General features: G+C 32.4%; 2 protein-coding genes across 2 annotated transcripts; one reads left to right on the top strand and one right to left on the bottom strand.

The window, feature by feature from the left end:
- The first annotated feature begins 2,021 nt into the window (after window positions 1–2,021).
- Window positions 2,022–8,693, top strand: LOC127120133 (histidine kinase 1). The gene is made up of 13 exons (XM_051050528.1): window positions 2,022–2,371; window positions 2,525–2,767; window positions 3,190–3,993; window positions 4,397–4,644; window positions 5,156–5,315; window positions 5,415–5,541; window positions 5,629–5,718; window positions 5,818–6,012; window positions 6,110–6,179; window positions 6,485–6,527; window positions 6,782–6,922; window positions 7,028–8,038; window positions 8,244–8,693. Exons 1-13 carry the CDS (start codon window positions 2,114–2,116, stop codon window positions 8,457–8,459), a joined length of 3,606 nt encoding a protein of 1,201 aa, XP_050906485.1. The 5' UTR covers window positions 2,022–2,113; the 3' UTR covers window positions 8,460–8,693.
- Window positions 8,694–9,129: 436 nt separating this feature from the next.
- LOC127120134 (L-ascorbate peroxidase 3) lies at window positions 9,130–10,978 on the bottom strand. Its single transcript, XM_051050530.1, has 8 exons — window positions 10,597–10,978; window positions 10,377–10,501; window positions 10,180–10,295; window positions 10,045–10,093; window positions 9,861–9,943; window positions 9,689–9,768; window positions 9,498–9,600; window positions 9,130–9,410 (listed from the first exon to the last, which is right to left on the bottom strand). The coding sequence occupies exons 1-8, from the start codon at window positions 10,707–10,709 to the stop codon at window positions 9,234–9,236; spliced, it is 846 nt and encodes a 281-aa protein (XP_050906487.1). The 5' UTR covers window positions 10,710–10,978; the 3' UTR covers window positions 9,130–9,233.
- Window positions 10,979–19,247: the final 8,269 nt, after the last annotated feature.

Here is a 19,247-nt window from a genome sequence, read left to right as displayed (position 1 = left end):
GTATTTCACCATTCCATTAGTATCAATCTAATCTTCACGAAACTCGATCTTTCTCACCTTTCTGTTATCAGTATCATGAAATGATTCATTTAACTTGCATGTCAAGGCGGCGAGAGATGTGGTGTCATCCGGAAGTCGATACTCTACGGGAGGTGAAGCTCCGTTGAACTACAATTTTGCCTTAATCAAAATTTGAGGAAGAGGCATTTTGGGATGTTTTTCTCAAGTGATCCCTATTTATACAACTTTGCACTTATCCTGGACCACACAAAACGGTCGGTGCAATCACAATCGTCCAAAACTGTCGGCAAAATTTTGACCGTTTAAAATTTTAAACAAATTAAACTACCAAAAATTTCACTTAGGTTGAAATTTCCAGTATAGCATGGTACTTTTAACATTTTCGATAATATTATAAATTCACAAAAAATTTAAAAATTCCGATATACCGAAAATTCTAAATATACTCCTGAAATTTTAGGTTATACTGAAAAATTTTAATTGTCTATCGAAAGTTTTGTATGCAAATATGTTTCAAATTTTTGTCAGAAGCAATTATGGAATTATGAAATTATGGAAGGTGTCAAGTACAAGTGTGAGGATAACAAGTTAAAACCTCTATGATGTTGGACTAACAGTGTAAAATAATTTTACATTGTTAACCAATAACCATCATGTATCTCGCCAAATCAGACTGTAATTTTTAAGTTAATAATATGACATGGTAGATTCATAAATCTCTATTAGATGACGGTGTAAAATTATTTTACACTACCAGTGCATACCAATTAAACTCTAACCTCTAAATCAACTATCAATCCATTAAAAATCAATTGCATGAACTTCCTAAATTATCCTTTCACTATAAATTATTTACACTAAAAACAGACATTTAAATAATCAAGTAAGTCGGTACAACTAAATTTATATAATTATTATTCATTTTTCAAATAAGTAAATTATTTTAAATAATTTTTTTATTTCATGGGTCATTATCAGCATAATACTTATTTTATTTTAGTTAATAGTTTTTAAAGATAAAATTCTTATTTTAAAATATCAAAAATTTCTTTTTATTTTCTTTCTTCTTCTCACGAATCATTTTTTTCTTCTTTTTACATGATTATTTAATAGAATTGAATTTATATAATTATTTTTTATTTTAAATCAAGTAACTCAATTCAAATTTACATCTTAAATAAATATAGATTATTTAATAGAATTGAATTTATATAAATTATTTTTTATTTTAAATTAAGTAACTCAATTCAAATTTACATCTTAAATAAATACATTTTAGATTGTATCAAATAAACTTTATATTTTACGTATCACTGTCGATATAATACATATTTTATTTTAATCAATAATTATTTTAATTTAAAAAATAAAATCTTTATTTTTAAATATTAAATATTTATTTTTCTTTCATTTATATATCTCTTTTTTTATATTTTAATATAATTGAGTTTATATAGTTATTGTTTATTTTAAAATTAATAGTTAATTTTAAATTTAGATATATATCTAAATATATTTTATTTCGTATCAAATAAATTTCGCATGGATATGTAGCTAGTGTAACACCATCATCACGAGTGTATTTCTCCAAAATTTTAGTAATGCCATTTTAACTTTTAACTACTTATTCAGAAGAATTCAAACTTTTCCATAGGGGTAAAAAAATACTTTCAAGCAATAAGCATTTTGGGTGAGGAATAAATAACCCCACTTAATAAAACAAAACCTCTTGCTACATTGCACTTTCACAAACAAGTGGATAATGACAAAGCATTAGCACTCAAGAAAAATATATATATTGTATTGGATCCAAGGTCTAACACTCTAACACATTAACATTTACCTATAAATTCAGTTTGTAAAATGAAAATTTATTATATTTACTATAATTTATTCTCACCAATAGTTCACATTAAAATACCATATCCTTTTAAAACTTTATTCCAATAAAATAAAACGCACACACTATATATATAGAACACTGAAAACATAGTAGTTTCTCTGTCTGACACGAGGCATCAACAAAAACAAATTGGAACCTCTCTAATATGAGTTCACTTACTTTATAAGCTCATAGAGATGGCAAAGAGCCATGGCCAAAAACAAAGACAAAGCAAGTTCTGATTCTGAAAATTCTTTATTTTCAACAGGTTCACACTCCTCAATGGGTAATAAGTACAGATACATGTTTAATAGATTATTCAGGTTTGCCAATTCATGGAAGAAAAGTAGCACACCAAGAGGTAGAAGAATTTTCCACAGAGATGTTGAAAAAGAAGAATTCCAATATGCTAGTAGTCACTGTCTTTCATCCTATTACAGTGTTTTTGTGGTTAGATTAGCAATCATGGTTAGTGAAACTCAATCTGCTTATGTTTTGACACATGATATAATTTCATACATCTATTTTCTGTCATAAGTGATGTAACACAAAAACGGGTTACATCACTTATACCGAGAGTAATTTATTGATACAATGAAAATCGTATTTTTGTTTATACAGGTAATGCTAGCAATCTTGATAGGGCTATTGACAATATTAACATGGCATTTTACGAAGATTTATACCGCAAAATCACTGAGTAGTTTGGCGTATGGTTTGCGTTATGAACTTCTGCAACGTCCAATTTTGAGGATGTGGAATATTTTGAACTCTACTTCTGAAATCACAACAGCTCAAGTCAAGTTGTCTCAGTATGTTATCAGACGTTATAGCAATCCTGCAAGTCAAGCAGAGCAAGTTGAGGTTAAATTTTACTGTTTATCATGAAAAGTATGTGAAATGGAGTGAATAATGAACTTAATTATGAATAATTTGTCCTTAAAATTCACTAATTAGATTAATTTAATTGCTGAATCATATAGCACTTAGTGACCATGCAGTTTGATAACATTCAACAAAATACAAATTTAAGTGATGAATCATATAGCACTATAGTGATCATGCTATTTAAATTTGACATTTATAAGCTTACGCCTTTATCTTCAATAGTGTCATAGATCATAATATATGTTTTATAAAATTCTAAGATAAACTGTTACAAAGTGTGTGGATACTTTTAGTATGATGTTTTTCAATCTTGCTAGGTTGAATTGATGAAATTCATTACAAAACTATTGCAAAATTTAGTCCTCTTATATTTGACCAATTGATTTTATTTGTAGCAGCTATATGAAGCAATGAGAGCAGTAACATGGTCACTGTTTGCAAGTAGAAAAGCTCTAAACTCGATAACAATAAATTACAAGAATGGATTTGTTCAAGCATTCCATAGAGATCTAAAAGATAACAACACATTTTACATCTACTCAGATCTTTCAAATTACTCAATGGTTGCAACAACCTCAAACATGGTCAATACCCTCTCGACTCATCAAGCTTGGGATGACAAAACAATTCATGGAAACTTCTCAGCAATTTGGTATAGAGAACCACTTGATCCCGTCACAGGCGAAAAAATCGGAAAAGCAATGAAAATTGCACCAGAAGATTTAATAAACATCGCAGGACTTTCACAAGTTCCTGATGGTGTAGCTACATGGCATGTAGCAGTTAGTAAATTTACAGATTCGCCTTTGCTTTCAGCAGCGTTACCTGTTTGGGACTCTTCGAATAAAAGTATTATGGCTGTTGTTGGTGTTACAACTGCATTTTATAGTGTTGGACAGTTAATGAGAGAACTCGTTGAGATGCATAGTGGTCACATGTATTTGACTTCACAACAAGGCTATTTGCTCGCAACTTCTACAAGTGCGCCTTTACTTACAAATTCTACTAAGCCACCACCTAAGCTTAAGATGGCTGTGGATTGTGAAGATGGTATAATAAGACTTGGTGCTGAGTGGTTGCAGAGAACTTATGGGAATCATTTTCCTAATTCAACTCATGAGGTTCATGTTGAGAATGCTAAACTAGGTCACCAGGAATATTATATTGACTCATTCTACCTAAACTTGAAGAGGCTTCCTTTGGTAAATATTTGAATAGACTAGTGTTTAAAGTTTAAAATAAGATATATTGATGATAATTAAGGTAGAATATTTTTAGGTGTCACCAAGGTTTTATATATATTCAGCAACCATGATTGTGGCCGCAACGCTGAGATTTTTGTCTCCACGGCCTTATCGAGACATTGGTCATATTTGACTGCAATTTCATACAATATGTAAGATCACGATTTAAAACCGAGAAAGGGGGACATGCATTTTTAGTGTAAACTAGTTTTACACAAACTCTGTAGAACCTTGGTGGTCACTCTCTTTTTTTCAAACAATTCTACTAAGCATAAATTTCAGGAAAAATGTTTCTGTTTTATGTCACCAATGATTTTGTTATGCTTTTTTCTATACAACTTATGACTTAAATATTTTGCAGGTAGGTGTAATCATCATACCAAGAAAGTATATAATGGGACAGGTGGATGAGAGAGCCTTCAAAACTTTGGTTATTCTGATATCAGCAGCTTTGTGTATTTTAGTCATTGGATGTGTTTGCATTTTGATATTGACAAATGGAGTGTCAAAGGAAATGAATCTAAGAGCAGAATTGATAAGTCAACTTGAAGCAAGAAGGAAGGCAGAGGCATCAAGCAACTATAAAAGTCAGTTCCTTGCAAATATGAGGTTAGTTTTCCTCAAGTTCTGTTTTAAGTTTTTTATTCAATTTATGGTCTATGTATATAATTTGAATATATGTTTAACAAACTTCAAAACATTAGCATTGTCATATTTAATATATGTTCATAATGGACATTTCTTCTTTATTCAGCTTTTTTTCTTAAACTCTTCACGATAGTCTATGTAAACAACTTATAGCTTAATTGGAAACAGTTTGAATTTATTCTATCTTCTGTTATAGAAATAACTTATACACTATCACTTATGCTATAAGTATTTAATTAAGTTGTTTACCAAAAAATAGCCTATAAGTGCTTAATTAAGTTGGGACTCATAATAAATATAATGTAGGAGGTTCAAAACTCAATTCCTACTGTAACAAATCATGCTCTCTAACAATTAACCGCTAAAATTTCGCTATAAAAGAAAATAGTCGTGTCATGTACTAGAATTTTTAAAATCTGTCATATCTTTTTTGTTTGCAAATGTGCTTCATTTTTTCTTGGTTGTATTACAGTCATGAACTAAGAACACCTATGGCAGCAGTAATTGGATTGCTGGACATTCTTATATCTGATGATTGTCTCACAAATGAACAATATTCAACAGTTACTCAAATAAGAAAATGTTCAACAGCTCTACTACGTCTTCTTAACAACATATTGGATCTAAGCAAGGTGACACATATATATAATAAGCTAAACTTTATATTCAAATATATTTCAAAACCAATTGCACTAGTGCCAAAAAGGTTCCTAATATTTTGCACTATTTAGGTGGAATCAGGAAAACTTGTACTAGACGATGCAGAATTTGACCTGGGACGTGAACTTGAAGGGCTTGTAGATATGTTTTCTGTTCAATGCATTAATCACAATGTAGAGACTGTTTTAGACCTTTCTGGTATGATTCTCAATTTTGTTCAGTGCATCATTGACTTTAACAAGTTTCTGATGAATTATAATTAATCAATATCTATTTTCAATGCAGATGATATGCCAAAAGTAGTTAGGGGTGACTCTGGTAGGGTTGTTCAAGTATTTGCAAATTTGATCAACAATTCAATTAAGTTTACTACATGTAAGTCAAAATGTGTATGAAAAATATCATTATTTATTTAACTTTTAAAAGTGCTTGTTATAGGGGACTTATCTTGACTCTTGTAAAAATGTACTACAGCTGGTCATGTTATTCTGCGAGGATGGTGCGAATATCCAAATTCGTGCGATAGTCCGACCTTTTATCTTGATCAGAAGAAATCAAGGATTATACAAAAGACCAAAGAGAAGCCAAATGCAAATCATGCAAGGAGAATATCTATGAGAGATAACAACAATGTGATACTTTGGTTTGAAGTTGAGGACACAGGCTGTGGTATGACAACTGTTTACATTTAGGACTGTCCCTTTTGTCAAAATAAAAATCAATCAAGGAATAAACCAGTGTTTTTCTTCTTTTGTATGTGACATAGGTATTGATCCCAGCAAATGGGATTCTGTGTTTGAAAGCTTCGAGCAGGCTGATCCATCAACTACCCGACTGTAAGCAATTTTTTTTTCAATATAGAAAATGAATTTGATGTAGGTAATGATCTCGATAGTTGATGAACATCAGACGGCTGAAATTTTTAGTTTCTGATTCGTCAAGTAGTGAAGTGAGTCAATCAATATTTGTTTAACCACTTAGATCAGCTGACTGCAGTGACCAACTGTAGAAGTTATTGAGTGGTTTTTAGCTTACAAATTATTTTGAATATTATTATTATATACGATTATTATAGTTTAAGAACTTTTTGAATGTTATGGGCTGCAGATTTACTGGTTTCTGAATCCTTTACTTATTTCAGGCATGGAGGAACTGGTCTTGGTCTTTGCATTGTTAGGAACTTGGTGAGTAATACATTAAGAAGTAAAGTTTCAAAATAATAAACTACAATGTCATTCTTTATAAATGTGTTTGATGAAAGAAAAAAGATGGATCCGAATTTCTAGAGTCAAATAATCACGCATTTGACGCAGTTACACAATCTAGATTGTCAAATCAAGATCCGACAATTCCCATTTTCTTTGAATATAAGTTTTGAGTTTGCTTATTTGAATATAAGTTCCTCTGATCTCATTATTACTGTTGGATTGGATGGAAGGTTAATAAGATGGGTGGAGAAATCAAGGTTACCAAAAAGGAGGGTCAAGGAACATTGATGAGATTATGTTTGCTTCTCAGAGCACCTATGGACGTCACAGAACAACAGTGTCCACTAAATTTGACAGACAATGGCTTAGTGGTGAGTACATCATTCTTCTTGGCAAATAATATGTAAAAGTTGAATACTAAAAGTTTATGGTATATACATAATAAAAAAAGTTATTAATTAAAGGTGTGAATGCAGGTATTGCTTGCACTACAAGGCAACATGAGTAGATTAGTAACATCAAAGTGGTTAACCAAAAAAGGGGTGTGCACAATGGAAGCATCTGAATGGAACGGACTGACTCAAGTTTTAAGGGAACTCTTTCATGCAAGAAGTTCAATCCATAATAACAACAACTTTGATGCACACTATCCAATAAATCTTGAAGGATTCAAGTCCAAACTACTCACCATAAAAGACATGAGGAACCCAATTTTTGTCATTGTTGTTGACATTAGTTTACTTGACTTAAGCACGGATATATGGAAGGAACAACTTAACTTCCTTCACAAGTATTTTGGAAGAGCAAAATTTGTATGGATGTTAAACCATGACACACCAAATACCATAAAGATGGAGCTTCGTAGGAAAGGTCACTTATTAATGGTTAACAAGCCTCTTTACAGAGGAAAAATGATTCATATTTTGGAAGCTGTTATGAAAAACAGAAATATTGAGCTACAAAAGAAAAACATGAAAGAGGGAGATTTGCATGAGTTTCTTGAGATTGATTCTACTCATTTTGACGCTGCTACTAGCTCTGATGATTCTGACTTATCTGAACTTAGCGAAAAACCAATTTTAAAGGTAACCAACGAAACTGAACATTTGGAAAAAAAAAAACTTAGGAGAGAAGAATCTTGTTCCTCATTTTCCACTGAAAAGCAAGATGAAAAATTTGAATGTGAGGGAACAAATAGGGAAACAAGGTCGAGAAAAGAAGTGAACGACAAGAAATCACTTGAGGGATTAAGGATTTTGCTTGCAGAAGATACACCTGTAATTCAAAGGGTCGCAACTATAATGCTTGAAAAACTGGGAGCTGTTGTTGTTGCTGTAGGTGATGGACAACAAGCCGTAGATGCTCTCAACTACATGGTAAGCGCTGAAGATTGTAGAAGAGAGTCTCTCCAGAAAGAAAGAAATACAAGATCACAAACCGAGATTTTGACTTGTCATCCATATGATTTGATCCTAATGGATTGTCAGGTATGTGCTACAAAAACTAACGCATATATATTCATGACACCTTAACTTTAATAGCTTTAGGAGCTATATCTTAAAGTTTGTATAATTTACTTATTTGAACTTATCTACTGACATAAGTATTTGCCTGAAAACAATTTATAACGCGTGCATAAGTTGTTTTTAGGTTAAACATACTGATTTTTTAACTGTATGCGTGGAAATTTAGATGCCAAAGATGGATGGATATGAAGCAACAAAAGCAATAAGAAAATCAGAAGAAGGAACAGGAAAGCACATACCGATTGTTGCTCTAACTGCGCATGCAATGTCTTGTGATGAAGCCAAATGCCTTAAGGTTGGCATGGATGCTTACTTAACAAAGCCAATTGATTTCAAGCTTATGGTTTCCACCATTCTCTCACTCACTAAACCAACATCTTGATTTCTTCTCAGCTTTAATTCCTCAGCAAACAGAGAATTGGATTAAACTACATATATTAACATCATAAATCACATGTATTCTAAAATGTAGATTAATTTTACCACATATTAACAGCTTTAATCACATTCTGGCTAATAAAAATAAATGTATATAGAATGGTATAAGGAGTAAATGTAATGGTTCTTGTTGCAATAAATCTTTGTAATATAAACATGTGAGTTGAATTTTGATTATGAAAGTGTGTTTAAAATTGCTAGGTTTCGTCCCTTTGATCTCGTTAGATGCAAGATAAATAAACCAATAAAATATGAAATTCATAGATTATCATAAATCTTACACTAGAGTGAAGACGCGAGTTTTGTTTCTTCTCCGGCGAAGTGGATGCAAGGTGGAACGGAGACGGTGACTGATAGACGCCGGCGACGGATTTTAGAGGACTAAGGTGGCTGGTGAAGGAGAATTGAAAAATAATTTGCTGTAGCGTATTCACTATAAGCTCTAGTGAGTCTAAAATAAAAAGATGAATCTCACGGTCATAATTATTAGCACGACGCTCTAACCAACTGAGCTAATGAGCCATTTGTTTATATTTACACAACTGTTAAATTTAAACAATATTTTACTGTAGGATTATTCACTTAGCATAATTTTATAACTTTACAATATAATGTAAATTAAATTCAGTATATGAATGTTTTTGAATTTCACAACTTGTAGTACATGATACTATATTTTTATGGTGAACAAATAAAATACAGCTCTATGATAATCTTTTTAGTTGATTTTTTTGTTGAGTTCAAGCAAGTAACCCAGAACCACAACAGTTGATGCAATAACCACTCCTAAAACTGCCTTAGCCAATTTGGAACGATAATTGCAATTGGGATTGAAGCCTAATTCAGAGAGTTTCTTGTGTGACTTTGCATAATCTCTGAAAAAAGCTTTCTCATCCTATAACAATTCAAAATTATTATTATTAGTCCCACAAATTATACTCAATATTATAAAGAGAAAAGGAAAATATAGTAAAGGCTAAACCTTAGCATAGAGTTCAACATATTTATGAAACTTTGGATCTTCAACTAGAACCTTATCAGTGGGAAGCTTCAACAAGTCTTTTGATTCCGATTTCAATAATTCCCTATATAGGTAACCAATCTTGTGTTAATTACCAAATTTCATAACATTAATTTAAAATTATAAAGTTATCATGAAACAAATTATCTTACACAAAATAAGAATTATCAAACTTGAGAGGGTCTCTTGTCCATTGACCTTCAAAACCAGATCGATCCTTATGTGCCTTACCCTTATCAATTAAAATTAACATCAATATATAATAATTAATAAGATTAATTTATATAAAAGGGAATGTTTTGGATTTATGATTCTTAATCATACCAAAGTGTGGCCTCCAGAGAGAGCTACTATGTCTCCATCATTAAGACCCATGCGATAAAAGACCTCTCTTAAATGCGATGCACCTGAATTTTGATTTTTTTTGTTTGCATACGAATTAGTGAAACCGTTCTAACTAACTTTGCTGTAAGAATCAAGATCCAACAACAGAATTAAATTTAATCACCTTGTTTAGCATCGGGAAGACGACCTTCTTCAGGAGATTCCAAAGAATCCTAATTCAAAAAATTTATGGCAGTGAGAATTTCAGATACAGACACCGACACAATCACAGATACACTTTGTTGAAGGATGAATTTACCTTTCTACCAGGAACAAAGTGAATAGCTGGACCACCGGTGACCTCTACCGCCACAACACCAGCTAGCTGGTAAAGATCCGCGTATGAAATTTTTAGGTGTTTAGCTTTCACTTCCTCTGTTTTTAAACAAAATACAATAACGATTAATTAGAGATTAATGAATGAATTTGTTAATTAATTGATTATTTCAGTCTCACCGCATAATTCAACTGCGATTTCCAAGCCTTTGTTAGCAGAATGATTGAGCTCTTGTTGATTTCTGATAGAGCCATTTGGACCTCCTGTTCTTGTTTTTGCATCGTAGGTACCAGCATCGTGCCATCTATAAATCAATATTATTAAATGAATTATTTTATATAACAAACTGTTTGTAATTGTAATTCATAGAGTTGAAACTAATGTAAGTGATCAACATACGCTAATCGAAGCATGAGAGGAGCGCATTTTTTGCGGGAAATAAGAGAACCAAGATCGCTACGAGTCTTTTCGATTTCCTTAACATACTCTGCGTCAACTCTATATTGTGCCATAGGTGCAAGATTTGATTTGTGTGAGAGAGGGAGAGGGTTCTGTGAGTTGTGATTTGGGGTTGGTTGATTTATAACTTATAAGAGAACGAGGAAGATGCTGATTATGGTGGTAGCATGGACTCATGCAAGTAAAGGATTTTATTGCTTTGTTGAGTTAAGAGGAAAAGGTAATTGTTTTTTGCTTATGTTGCTTCACAACAACAAGATTCGATAAACATTTCGTCGATGAAAATTCTAGATGATTAATTAAGTTGCTATGATAGAATACATATTTGAAGTATCCGGCGTAGAGCGCTCAAACATTCTTTCTACATAAAGTTGACCATCAATAATTTAGTCACAAACACATTGCTTATTAATATGTTGTTTAAATGCAAGTGTGTGAACAACGAATATTAACTTATAGAGGGTTAATTTGTATTTAAATATTGCTAGCCCAAGAATTTTTAGTTTAGTATTTGCAAACTATAAAATAATTTAGTTATGCTTTCGACGTTTTGACGACGATTTTGACGGAAAAGTTTGTTAGAAGTTAATAATTCAATATTTAGTAGATAAGATATATATGACACAGTTGTATTCGAATTGTATTCGAGGGAGTCGAATACAATATATAAGTGTTGAAGTTTATAAGCATGTATTCAACAGAATTAAATAATGCAGTTAGTGTATTGTGTTTTAGTTGCATATATACACGGGTGATACGTAAATCTAAACATATACAGCTTCACTTTAATAAAATTGTCTTTCACAACATATTCTCTCTCTCTTTCTCTTCGTTCTTTTTGAAAATTCTAATTGTTCCAATAAATTGATATCAATGAGTCCGATTGCGATTCAGAGAGAATATATAATGACAAACGATAACATAACATCAACACAATTTCCAACGAGTCTACCGATTTTCAAAGGCGAGAACTACGAGAGGTGAATTACGAAAATGAAGGTTATCTCTAGATTTTAAGATGTGGCTAAAATCGTCGATGATGAAGTACCTGCGTTGGAAGCAAATGAAAATGATGTTCAAAAGGTTGTGCACAAGGAACAAAGGAAGAAAGATGAAAAGGTTTTTTTCTTGATTCATCAATGTGTGGATCCTAACGTATTCGAGAAGATTATTAAAGAAGAAACATCCAAAGGGGACAAGTTGAAGAACTTGTACGGCGAAGATGAAAAACTGAAGATGGTGAAGTTGTAGACACTGAAAAATTCATTTGAGATAACACATGTGAAAGAAGATGAATTGGTTGCTGATTTCTTCTCAAGATTAGTGTTACTCACGAACCAGATGAAGGTGTATGGTGAATCAATCAATGATTTGCAGAAGATTGAGAAAGTGTTGAGATCTTTGACTGCAAATTTTGATTATATTGTATTTTCTATTGAAGAGTTTAAGAACCTAGCTGAGATGAAGTTAGAAGAACTTCAAGCTTCATTAGAGGCTCATGAGATGAGGCTGAAGTAGAGAAACTCTGAAAGGGGGATGGTTGAACAAGCATTACAAGCAAGATTCATCAAGAAGTCTAAAAAATAAAAGGTGAAGCAAAAAAAGAATCTTGAAAATGATGAGAAGTCGAGCAAAAATTCAAAGAATCACTCTGATTCAACCAAGAAAGGCATGGGCAACAAGTATTCCACTATTACAAAAAATATATACAACAACGTTTATCTTACCACGGTCCTTTGAAAGACCGTGGTGACATATCTAAACTCAGGCGCCAATATTTTCTTTTATTTTTTAATTAAAAATTATTAACATATTACCACGGTTAACTAGTCCAACTGTGGTGATATAATCAACCTTCCATGGATTCGAATTTCAGCGCCAACAAATAATTTATTTCTTTAACATTTTAGTCGCGCCTATCTTTTTTATTTTTTTTTAAATAAAAAATAAATGTGATATCATTACAGTCGTTTAAATTAACCGTTGTGATATATTTTCCATTTTGTTTTAAAAACTTTAAAAGATTAAAATTTGGCGCTTCTTTAAAATTTCATTAAGTAAATTATATATCACCGTGATTGTTGTAACTGACCATGGTGGTATCCCTTATTCATTTTTCACGTAACACGGCTAACTAGTTTGTCTCTTCAGTTTCCATTTTTCCACTGAGAAACGAAATGAGATGATTTCAATCCTAACATTCATCTTTCATCGTTCATCGATCATGAACAAAACGACACACGATTTCAACCCTAACATTCATCGTTCATCGTTCATTTTGATTTCAACCGAACAAGTCATCTTTTTCTTGACGTTCGTCGTTCGTCCTTGCCATTTTGCTCACAAACCATCGAGGAGGAAGACAACACAAACATTTTTGCTCTAGAACTGTCACCGCGTTTACTTATTCATCACGAAGAAAATCACAACATAATCTTCTTTACTTATTCATCACATTTTTAGTACGTACTTTTTTTCCCATGCATCTACAGTAACTTCAGTTGTCATTGTCGTTGATGTTTATGTTTATGTTGTTGATGTTTATGTTTATGTTGTTGATGTTGAATGTTTAAGGTTGTTGTTGTTGTTGAATGTGTATGATCATATTTGATTAATATTATGTTGTTGTTGTTGTTGTTATTTGTTGAATGTGTATTAGAGACATTTGTTTAATTGTTTGTTGTTGTTGTTGTATGTTATTTTATTGTTGTTGAATGCGTATGATCATATTTGATTAATATTTTGTTGTTGTTATTTGTTGAATGTGTAGTAGATACATTTGTTTAATCGTTTTTTGTTGTTGTTGTTGTGTGTTGTTTTGTTGCTGTTGAATATGTATGATCACATTTCATTAAAAAAAATTGTTGTTGTTGTTGTTATTTGTTGAATGTGTATTAGATATATTTGTTTAATCTTTTATTATAGTAGTAGTCATTGTTGTTATTATTGTTGTTGTTCTTGTGAGTTATTTTGTTGTTGTTGTTCTTGTGTGTTATTTTGTTGTTATTGTTGAATGTGTATGATCACATTTGTGTGATCATTGATAATTGATCATCATATCTCTTAGGACGGATATGGTAACCACATTGTGTTTATTACACTACCCACTTAAACCTGACATGAAACTTATTATTTTTAGGTAAGTTTATGTTTATGAGACTTTTAGTAATATTGACTTTGACTTTGTAATTAGTTTAGTGTGTAATATGTTTAAATCATTTTCAGGGTTGTGCAACCACACAATTACTTAAACAATATTAGAAAAAAGCCCACATTTATCGTGCCTAAGGTAAGTGGATTACTTGTGACATTCATTTATATATATAATTACATGCATGTGTGGTTATATATTCATGAAATGTTTAAATTTGTAGACGAGGAGGCAACCAAAGGAATACGAGTGTGGGTATATATCATGAAATACATGTTAAACATTGTCTATGTCGACATTGTTGATTCTATGTAACATGTATATATTATATATGTCATGAAATATTTACAATAACCTATTAATGTTTAAGTTTGCTATTATTTCAAATCATGTGATATTCAATTTTCTTCACTTTTTTATATAGACGTTTACCGACACTACACCATTCCCCACCGACGACTTTAAAGACCTTCGTAAATGTTGGGTGTTTTACTTCAATTCTCTTAAGCCAGAGGGTGATCAAACATGATTTTGTAATATATGTTTGATATATTTTTGAGATTGATATAAATAATATTTTTGGGGTTTTATGTAAATGATGTTTTTTTATGTAAATGATATTTTTGGCTTTTGATTTAAATAATATTTAGGTACAAAAAATACAGGTACAAAAATACAGGTAAAAATGATGTTTATATATGGAATAATATAAACAATTTTTTTTTAAATAAAGTATTTTACCATGGTTGATTTAGAGGACCGTGGCGATATGTAATGCGTCAAATATAATATACCATACAAATTATGGGAATCGAACTCATGACCTATAACTATTTAACAACAGTCATTTAGAACAACTATGATGATAGATAGCGTGTTATCTAGTATATTACAACGGTCACATACCAATGGTGATAAATAAAGAACTTACAACCTCACCCTACTTCACCACGGTTGGTCACGCATGATGGTATATCTTTTACAACTGTGGTTAAAGAGGTTTTTCGTAGTAGTGTTTGAGGAAGAAAGATGTCATGAAGGAGATGCAATGTTACAGTTGCCAATGATTTGGTCATTATGCTCGAGATTGTCGGAGAAAGAAGGAATCAATAGCAAAAGATAATGAAGAACATATGCACATGCTGGAGAAATCGACTTTGATTATATGATACTCATGGAAAATACTCAATCAAATAATGAACAAACCAATATGTGGTACATGGATTTAGGATACCGCAACCACATGACTAGGAATAAAAATTGGTTCACCAAGTTAGATGAATCGCTCAATAAAGTGATCATGTTTGCAGATGGCAGACATGTCACATCAATTGGAAAAGGAAACATAGTTATGGTGAGAAAAGATGGTAAGAGGACCACTATCACTAACGTATTGTATGTACCTTCAATGACAAGTAATTTTATAAGCATATGTCAATCACTTGTAAAAGGGTATAACATGAAGTTGGAAGAAAATCATATGAATATGTATAATGGTGAAGGAAGGATGGTCCTGAAAGCACCATTGGCAGTGTTGGTTCTAAGTGTTGGCAGCAATTTTGGTAAAACCTAGAGTGTTCACAAGTTGTCACATGTGTTATCTTGACATAAGATATCATGTACCTGCAGGATGTTTAAAATGTAATTATGCAGGATTTTATTGAGATGTCAGACCCGATGTCATGACATCTGTATACAGAACATTCAGTGTGAATGTTATGTATTATGTGATTGCGTTTTTAATGCAAATCTGTGTATGATTGATGAGATGATTAAACACGCTATCAATCAGTAATTACAACAAGATTAACTTATTTTCCAAAGAGATCTAACTCAACTGTCATGAGAAGATATGAATGGAAAATAGTTTTAGTGTTTTATGATGTCCAAGCCCAGCCAAATGCTTCTATAAAAAGGACATGGAAAACCTGATTTGATACACAAGAAATAACGAACGAAATATTGAGAGAGAATAAGGGTTTTAGTCTTGTATGGTCGTGTGAATTGTAATCCATTCAATTCATCCATAGATGATTGAATTGGTCTGATTTTTGAGTTGTAATTTGTCACTCTAAGCTTTTAAGCATGAGTGTGTGTCTACTTGATTGAAGCTGTTAAGTAAGATCAAGTGTGTGTCTTTGAAGAGTGTCTTCTTTTCATTGTAATTCTTGTTTTATATCACTGGTGTGATTGAGGGGGAGTGAGTGGGATCTCATATCTAAGAGTTCTTAAGTAGAAGTCACACGGGTAGAGATTAGGTGAAAAGACTGTAACTTGAAGTTGTTTACTGAGAGTCTTTGAACTGATTCTATTTAGTGGATTTCCTTCCTGACTTGCTAGCCCCCAGACGTAGGTGAGTTTGCACCGAACTGGGTTAACAATTGCTTGTGTCTCTTGCATTACTGTTCTTTATCTTTTATCCTGTTTGTTTTGTTCAGATATTAGTGTCGTGACATTACCTTCGACATCTCATATCTGATACCAGAATTTCAGGCAGATAACAAAACCTTCAAGATTGAGATCGATATGGTTGATCATCAATGTCTTACTTCGACTGTTGTTGAAAACAAGAACTGGCTATGGCATTACATGTATGAACATCTAAACGTCAGAGGTCTAGGTATGCTCAACTAGAAGAAGATGGTGTATGGCTTACCTCAAGTGAAGGAACCAAGTCAGTTATGTGAGAAATGTTGTATTGCAAAGCATGGTAGGAAAGCACTCAAACATGACCTGTCCATGAAGTCGAGAGAAAAGCTTGAGCTTGTTCACTTTGATGTGTGTGGATCATAATATAAGTAAGGTCGAATGAAGTTAATTTCTATTTTCTAACCATCATAGATGAATTCACCATATATACGTGGATTTATCTTATTGAAAGGAAGAGTGAGGTATTCACACAGTTCAAGAAGTTTAAGTTGCATATCAAGAGACAAAATGGATGCAAGTTAAAGAAACTGAGAACTGGTGGTGGGGGTGAATACACCTCTAGAGAATTTACATATTTTGCAATGAGGTAGGTATAGAGCATGAGATTATTGCACCTTATACACCTCAGCACAATAGTATAACTGAGAGGATAAACAGAAGTATATTGAACATGGTCAAGAGTATATTGAAAGCTAAAGAAATGTCAAACAGATTTTGGGGTGAAGCAACTTCGACAGCACTATACCTTCTAAAAATATGTCCAACCAAAAATATAGTTGAGAAGACACCTTGTGAGGCTTGGTCAGGATTGAACCCAAATGTTGGTCATATTAGAGAATTTGGATCAATGTGTTTCAGACATGTACCTGAGCAATTGAGGAAGAAACTAGATGATCAATGTCAGGCTATGATGCTCATAGGTTATCATTCTACTGGTGAATACAAGTTGTATTCACCAAATGATGATAAACTATTTATTAGTAGGGATGTTATGGTGGACGAAGGCAAAGGGTGGAATTGGACTCAGGGGTCAGCCTAACACGAGCAAGATACAATCACGATTATGCTTAAAGAAGTTCAACAAAATGAAGTCACAATCAATCAAAATGAAGAACCACCTGAGCAAAATGTTAGAAGATCGACTAGAACGAGAACTGAGTTGACAAGGCTAGTTGGATATGAGAGATTTCCTATCATGCAATCGATGTAGATGTTGACTTCATAGAAGAAGTGGTGATGATGGATGAATCATAACCAAATCATTTGGATCAAGCTATGAATGGTTCAAATTGGTTAGCACCCATGCAAGAAGAACTCGTGGAAATCGAGAAGAACGGGACTTGGGAGTCTTAGAAAATTCAATCAAGACACCAATTGATATGATATGGGTCTACAAGTTAAAGTTAAGCGAAATGGTGAAATTTCCAAGCATAAGGCAAGAATGGTGATAAGGGATTTCCTACAAAATCCTGGTATCAACTTCAATGAAGTCTATGCACTTGTTGCAAGGCTGGAAACCATTAGAATTGTTGTGTCGGCCACAACATAAAAAGGATGAAAGATACATCAACTAGATGCAAAGTTAGCATTTTTGAATGAACCATTAGAATAAGAGGTATATGTCATTCAAGCACATGATTCAAAATCAAAGGGCAGTAACATAAGGTGTACATATTGAGGAATACTTTGTATATAGTTTGAAGCAATCCCCAAGGGCTTGGAATAAAAGAGTATACGACTTCTTGATTGAGGCAAGTTTCACAAAATGTGTCTCAGAACATGGAGTGTATGTCAATAATGCAAGAAAGCTTAATCGGGTCATTATATTCTTGTATGTGTATAACTTGTTTGTTACATGTGAAAATGAAGAAGAAATAAGAGAGGTCAAGTCGAAACTGATACAGGAATTTGAAATGTCTGACATTGGGAACTTGTTGTATTTCTTAGGGATGGAGTTTAAAGACACAAGTGAATGAGTGTGTCTGCATCAGAAGAAGTATGCCCAAGATATCTTGAATAGTTCAAGATGAGCAATATATACAGGTAACAATGTAATTCTAAACATATGCCCAAGATATATTTGTAGTGGTAAATTCATGACCATTAAGCTATGGATAAACTTAACGTCAATTAAACCAGAGTCGACACCGCGCTTTTATTGCTTCCAAAGGAAAAGGGAAAAGTATGAACAAAACCCAAAGATAAGAAGTTTTCAAATCAAAACTAATAAAATGCCAGAGATTACAGGTAAGGGGGTTGGTTACACAAAGGGAAGGTGTTAGCACCCAAAGTGTCCTAGGTACTCCTAGGGAGCCCTTTTTTGTGTGTACATGTGTTTTGGTATAAAATGATGTTTGCAATAAATAGAGTGTGGGGATTAGAAAATAATTTATTAATTATATTTTATGTGTTTGACAAGACCTTCGGACTTGTGCCTACGTACCAACATAAAAATGGGGGATCAAAACCTCGTTGTCGTGGTAACAATTTCAAAGTGAGTGAGTTGTTTTTAACAAAAAATTAAGTTTGAAAGAGGCACAAAAGGCCTAAAAGAGTTTGAGTGGGTGTTAGTTCTTTTTTGTCTTTTGAAGATTTAAGTCAAGTATGATTAGGTTCATTTACAAGTTTACTTAAGAAAAGAGTTTGAAAATGCAATGGCATAAGGCCAAAGTTTCTAATTTGCAATAAAGTCTAAGTTCAAAAATCACAAGCAAAGAAGATTTTGAAAAGAGGGAGAGATTTAAAATTTAAGAAGTGGGAAGGAGATGAAGAGACTAATCCTAAGAAAAAATTTAAAAGTTAAGAGTTGAAAAGATCTGACCAATGGGAAGCAATCCGATAGACAAGAATGTCATATAGAAACTCAATTTTCCCTTGGACTATAGAATCAAGAAATATCAATACACACATAGCAAGATGAAGAGCAAGGCATCAAATAAAGATAGTCACATCCAAGTTAGCAACTCCATAGTCTTCTTCATAATCTCTCATGCATCATATGACATACTCC

Source organism: Lathyrus oleraceus, chromosome 2 (genome assembly GCF_024323335.1).
Source record: "Lathyrus oleraceus cultivar Zhongwan6 chromosome 2, CAAS_Psat_ZW6_1.0, whole genome shotgun sequence".
In the NCBI taxonomy this organism is placed as follows: domain Eukaryota; kingdom Viridiplantae; phylum Streptophyta; class Magnoliopsida; order Fabales; family Fabaceae; genus Lathyrus; species Lathyrus oleraceus.
This window is presented reverse-complemented; position numbering and strand designations above follow the sequence as displayed.

Excerpts from the sequence above, each read along its gene's own strand:
- LOC127120133 (XM_051050528.1), top strand. The coding sequence starts at position 2,114 with ATGGCCAAAAACAAAGACAAAGCAAGTTCTGATTCTGAAAATTCTTTA. Across the intron at positions 5,542-5,628 it reads GACTGTTTTAGACCTTTCTG|ATGATATGCCAAAAGTAGTT; the intron begins GTATGATTCTCA and ends TTTTCAATGCAG. Across the intron at positions 6,923-7,027 it reads TGACAGACAATGGCTTAGTG|GTATTGCTTGCACTACAAGG; the intron begins GTGAGTACATCA and ends GTGTGAATGCAG.
- LOC127120134 (XM_051050530.1), bottom strand. The coding sequence starts at position 10,709 with ATGGCACAATATAGAGTTGACGCAGAGTATGTTAAGGAAATCGAAAAG. Across the intron at positions 9,944-10,044 it reads TCTTCCCGATGCTAAACAAG|GTGCATCGCATTTAAGAGAG; the intron begins GTGATTAAATTT and ends ATCAAAATTCAG. Across the intron at positions 9,769-9,860 it reads TCTCTGGAGGCCACACTTTG|GGTAAGGCACATAAGGATCG; the intron begins GTATGATTAAGA and ends TTAATTGATAAG.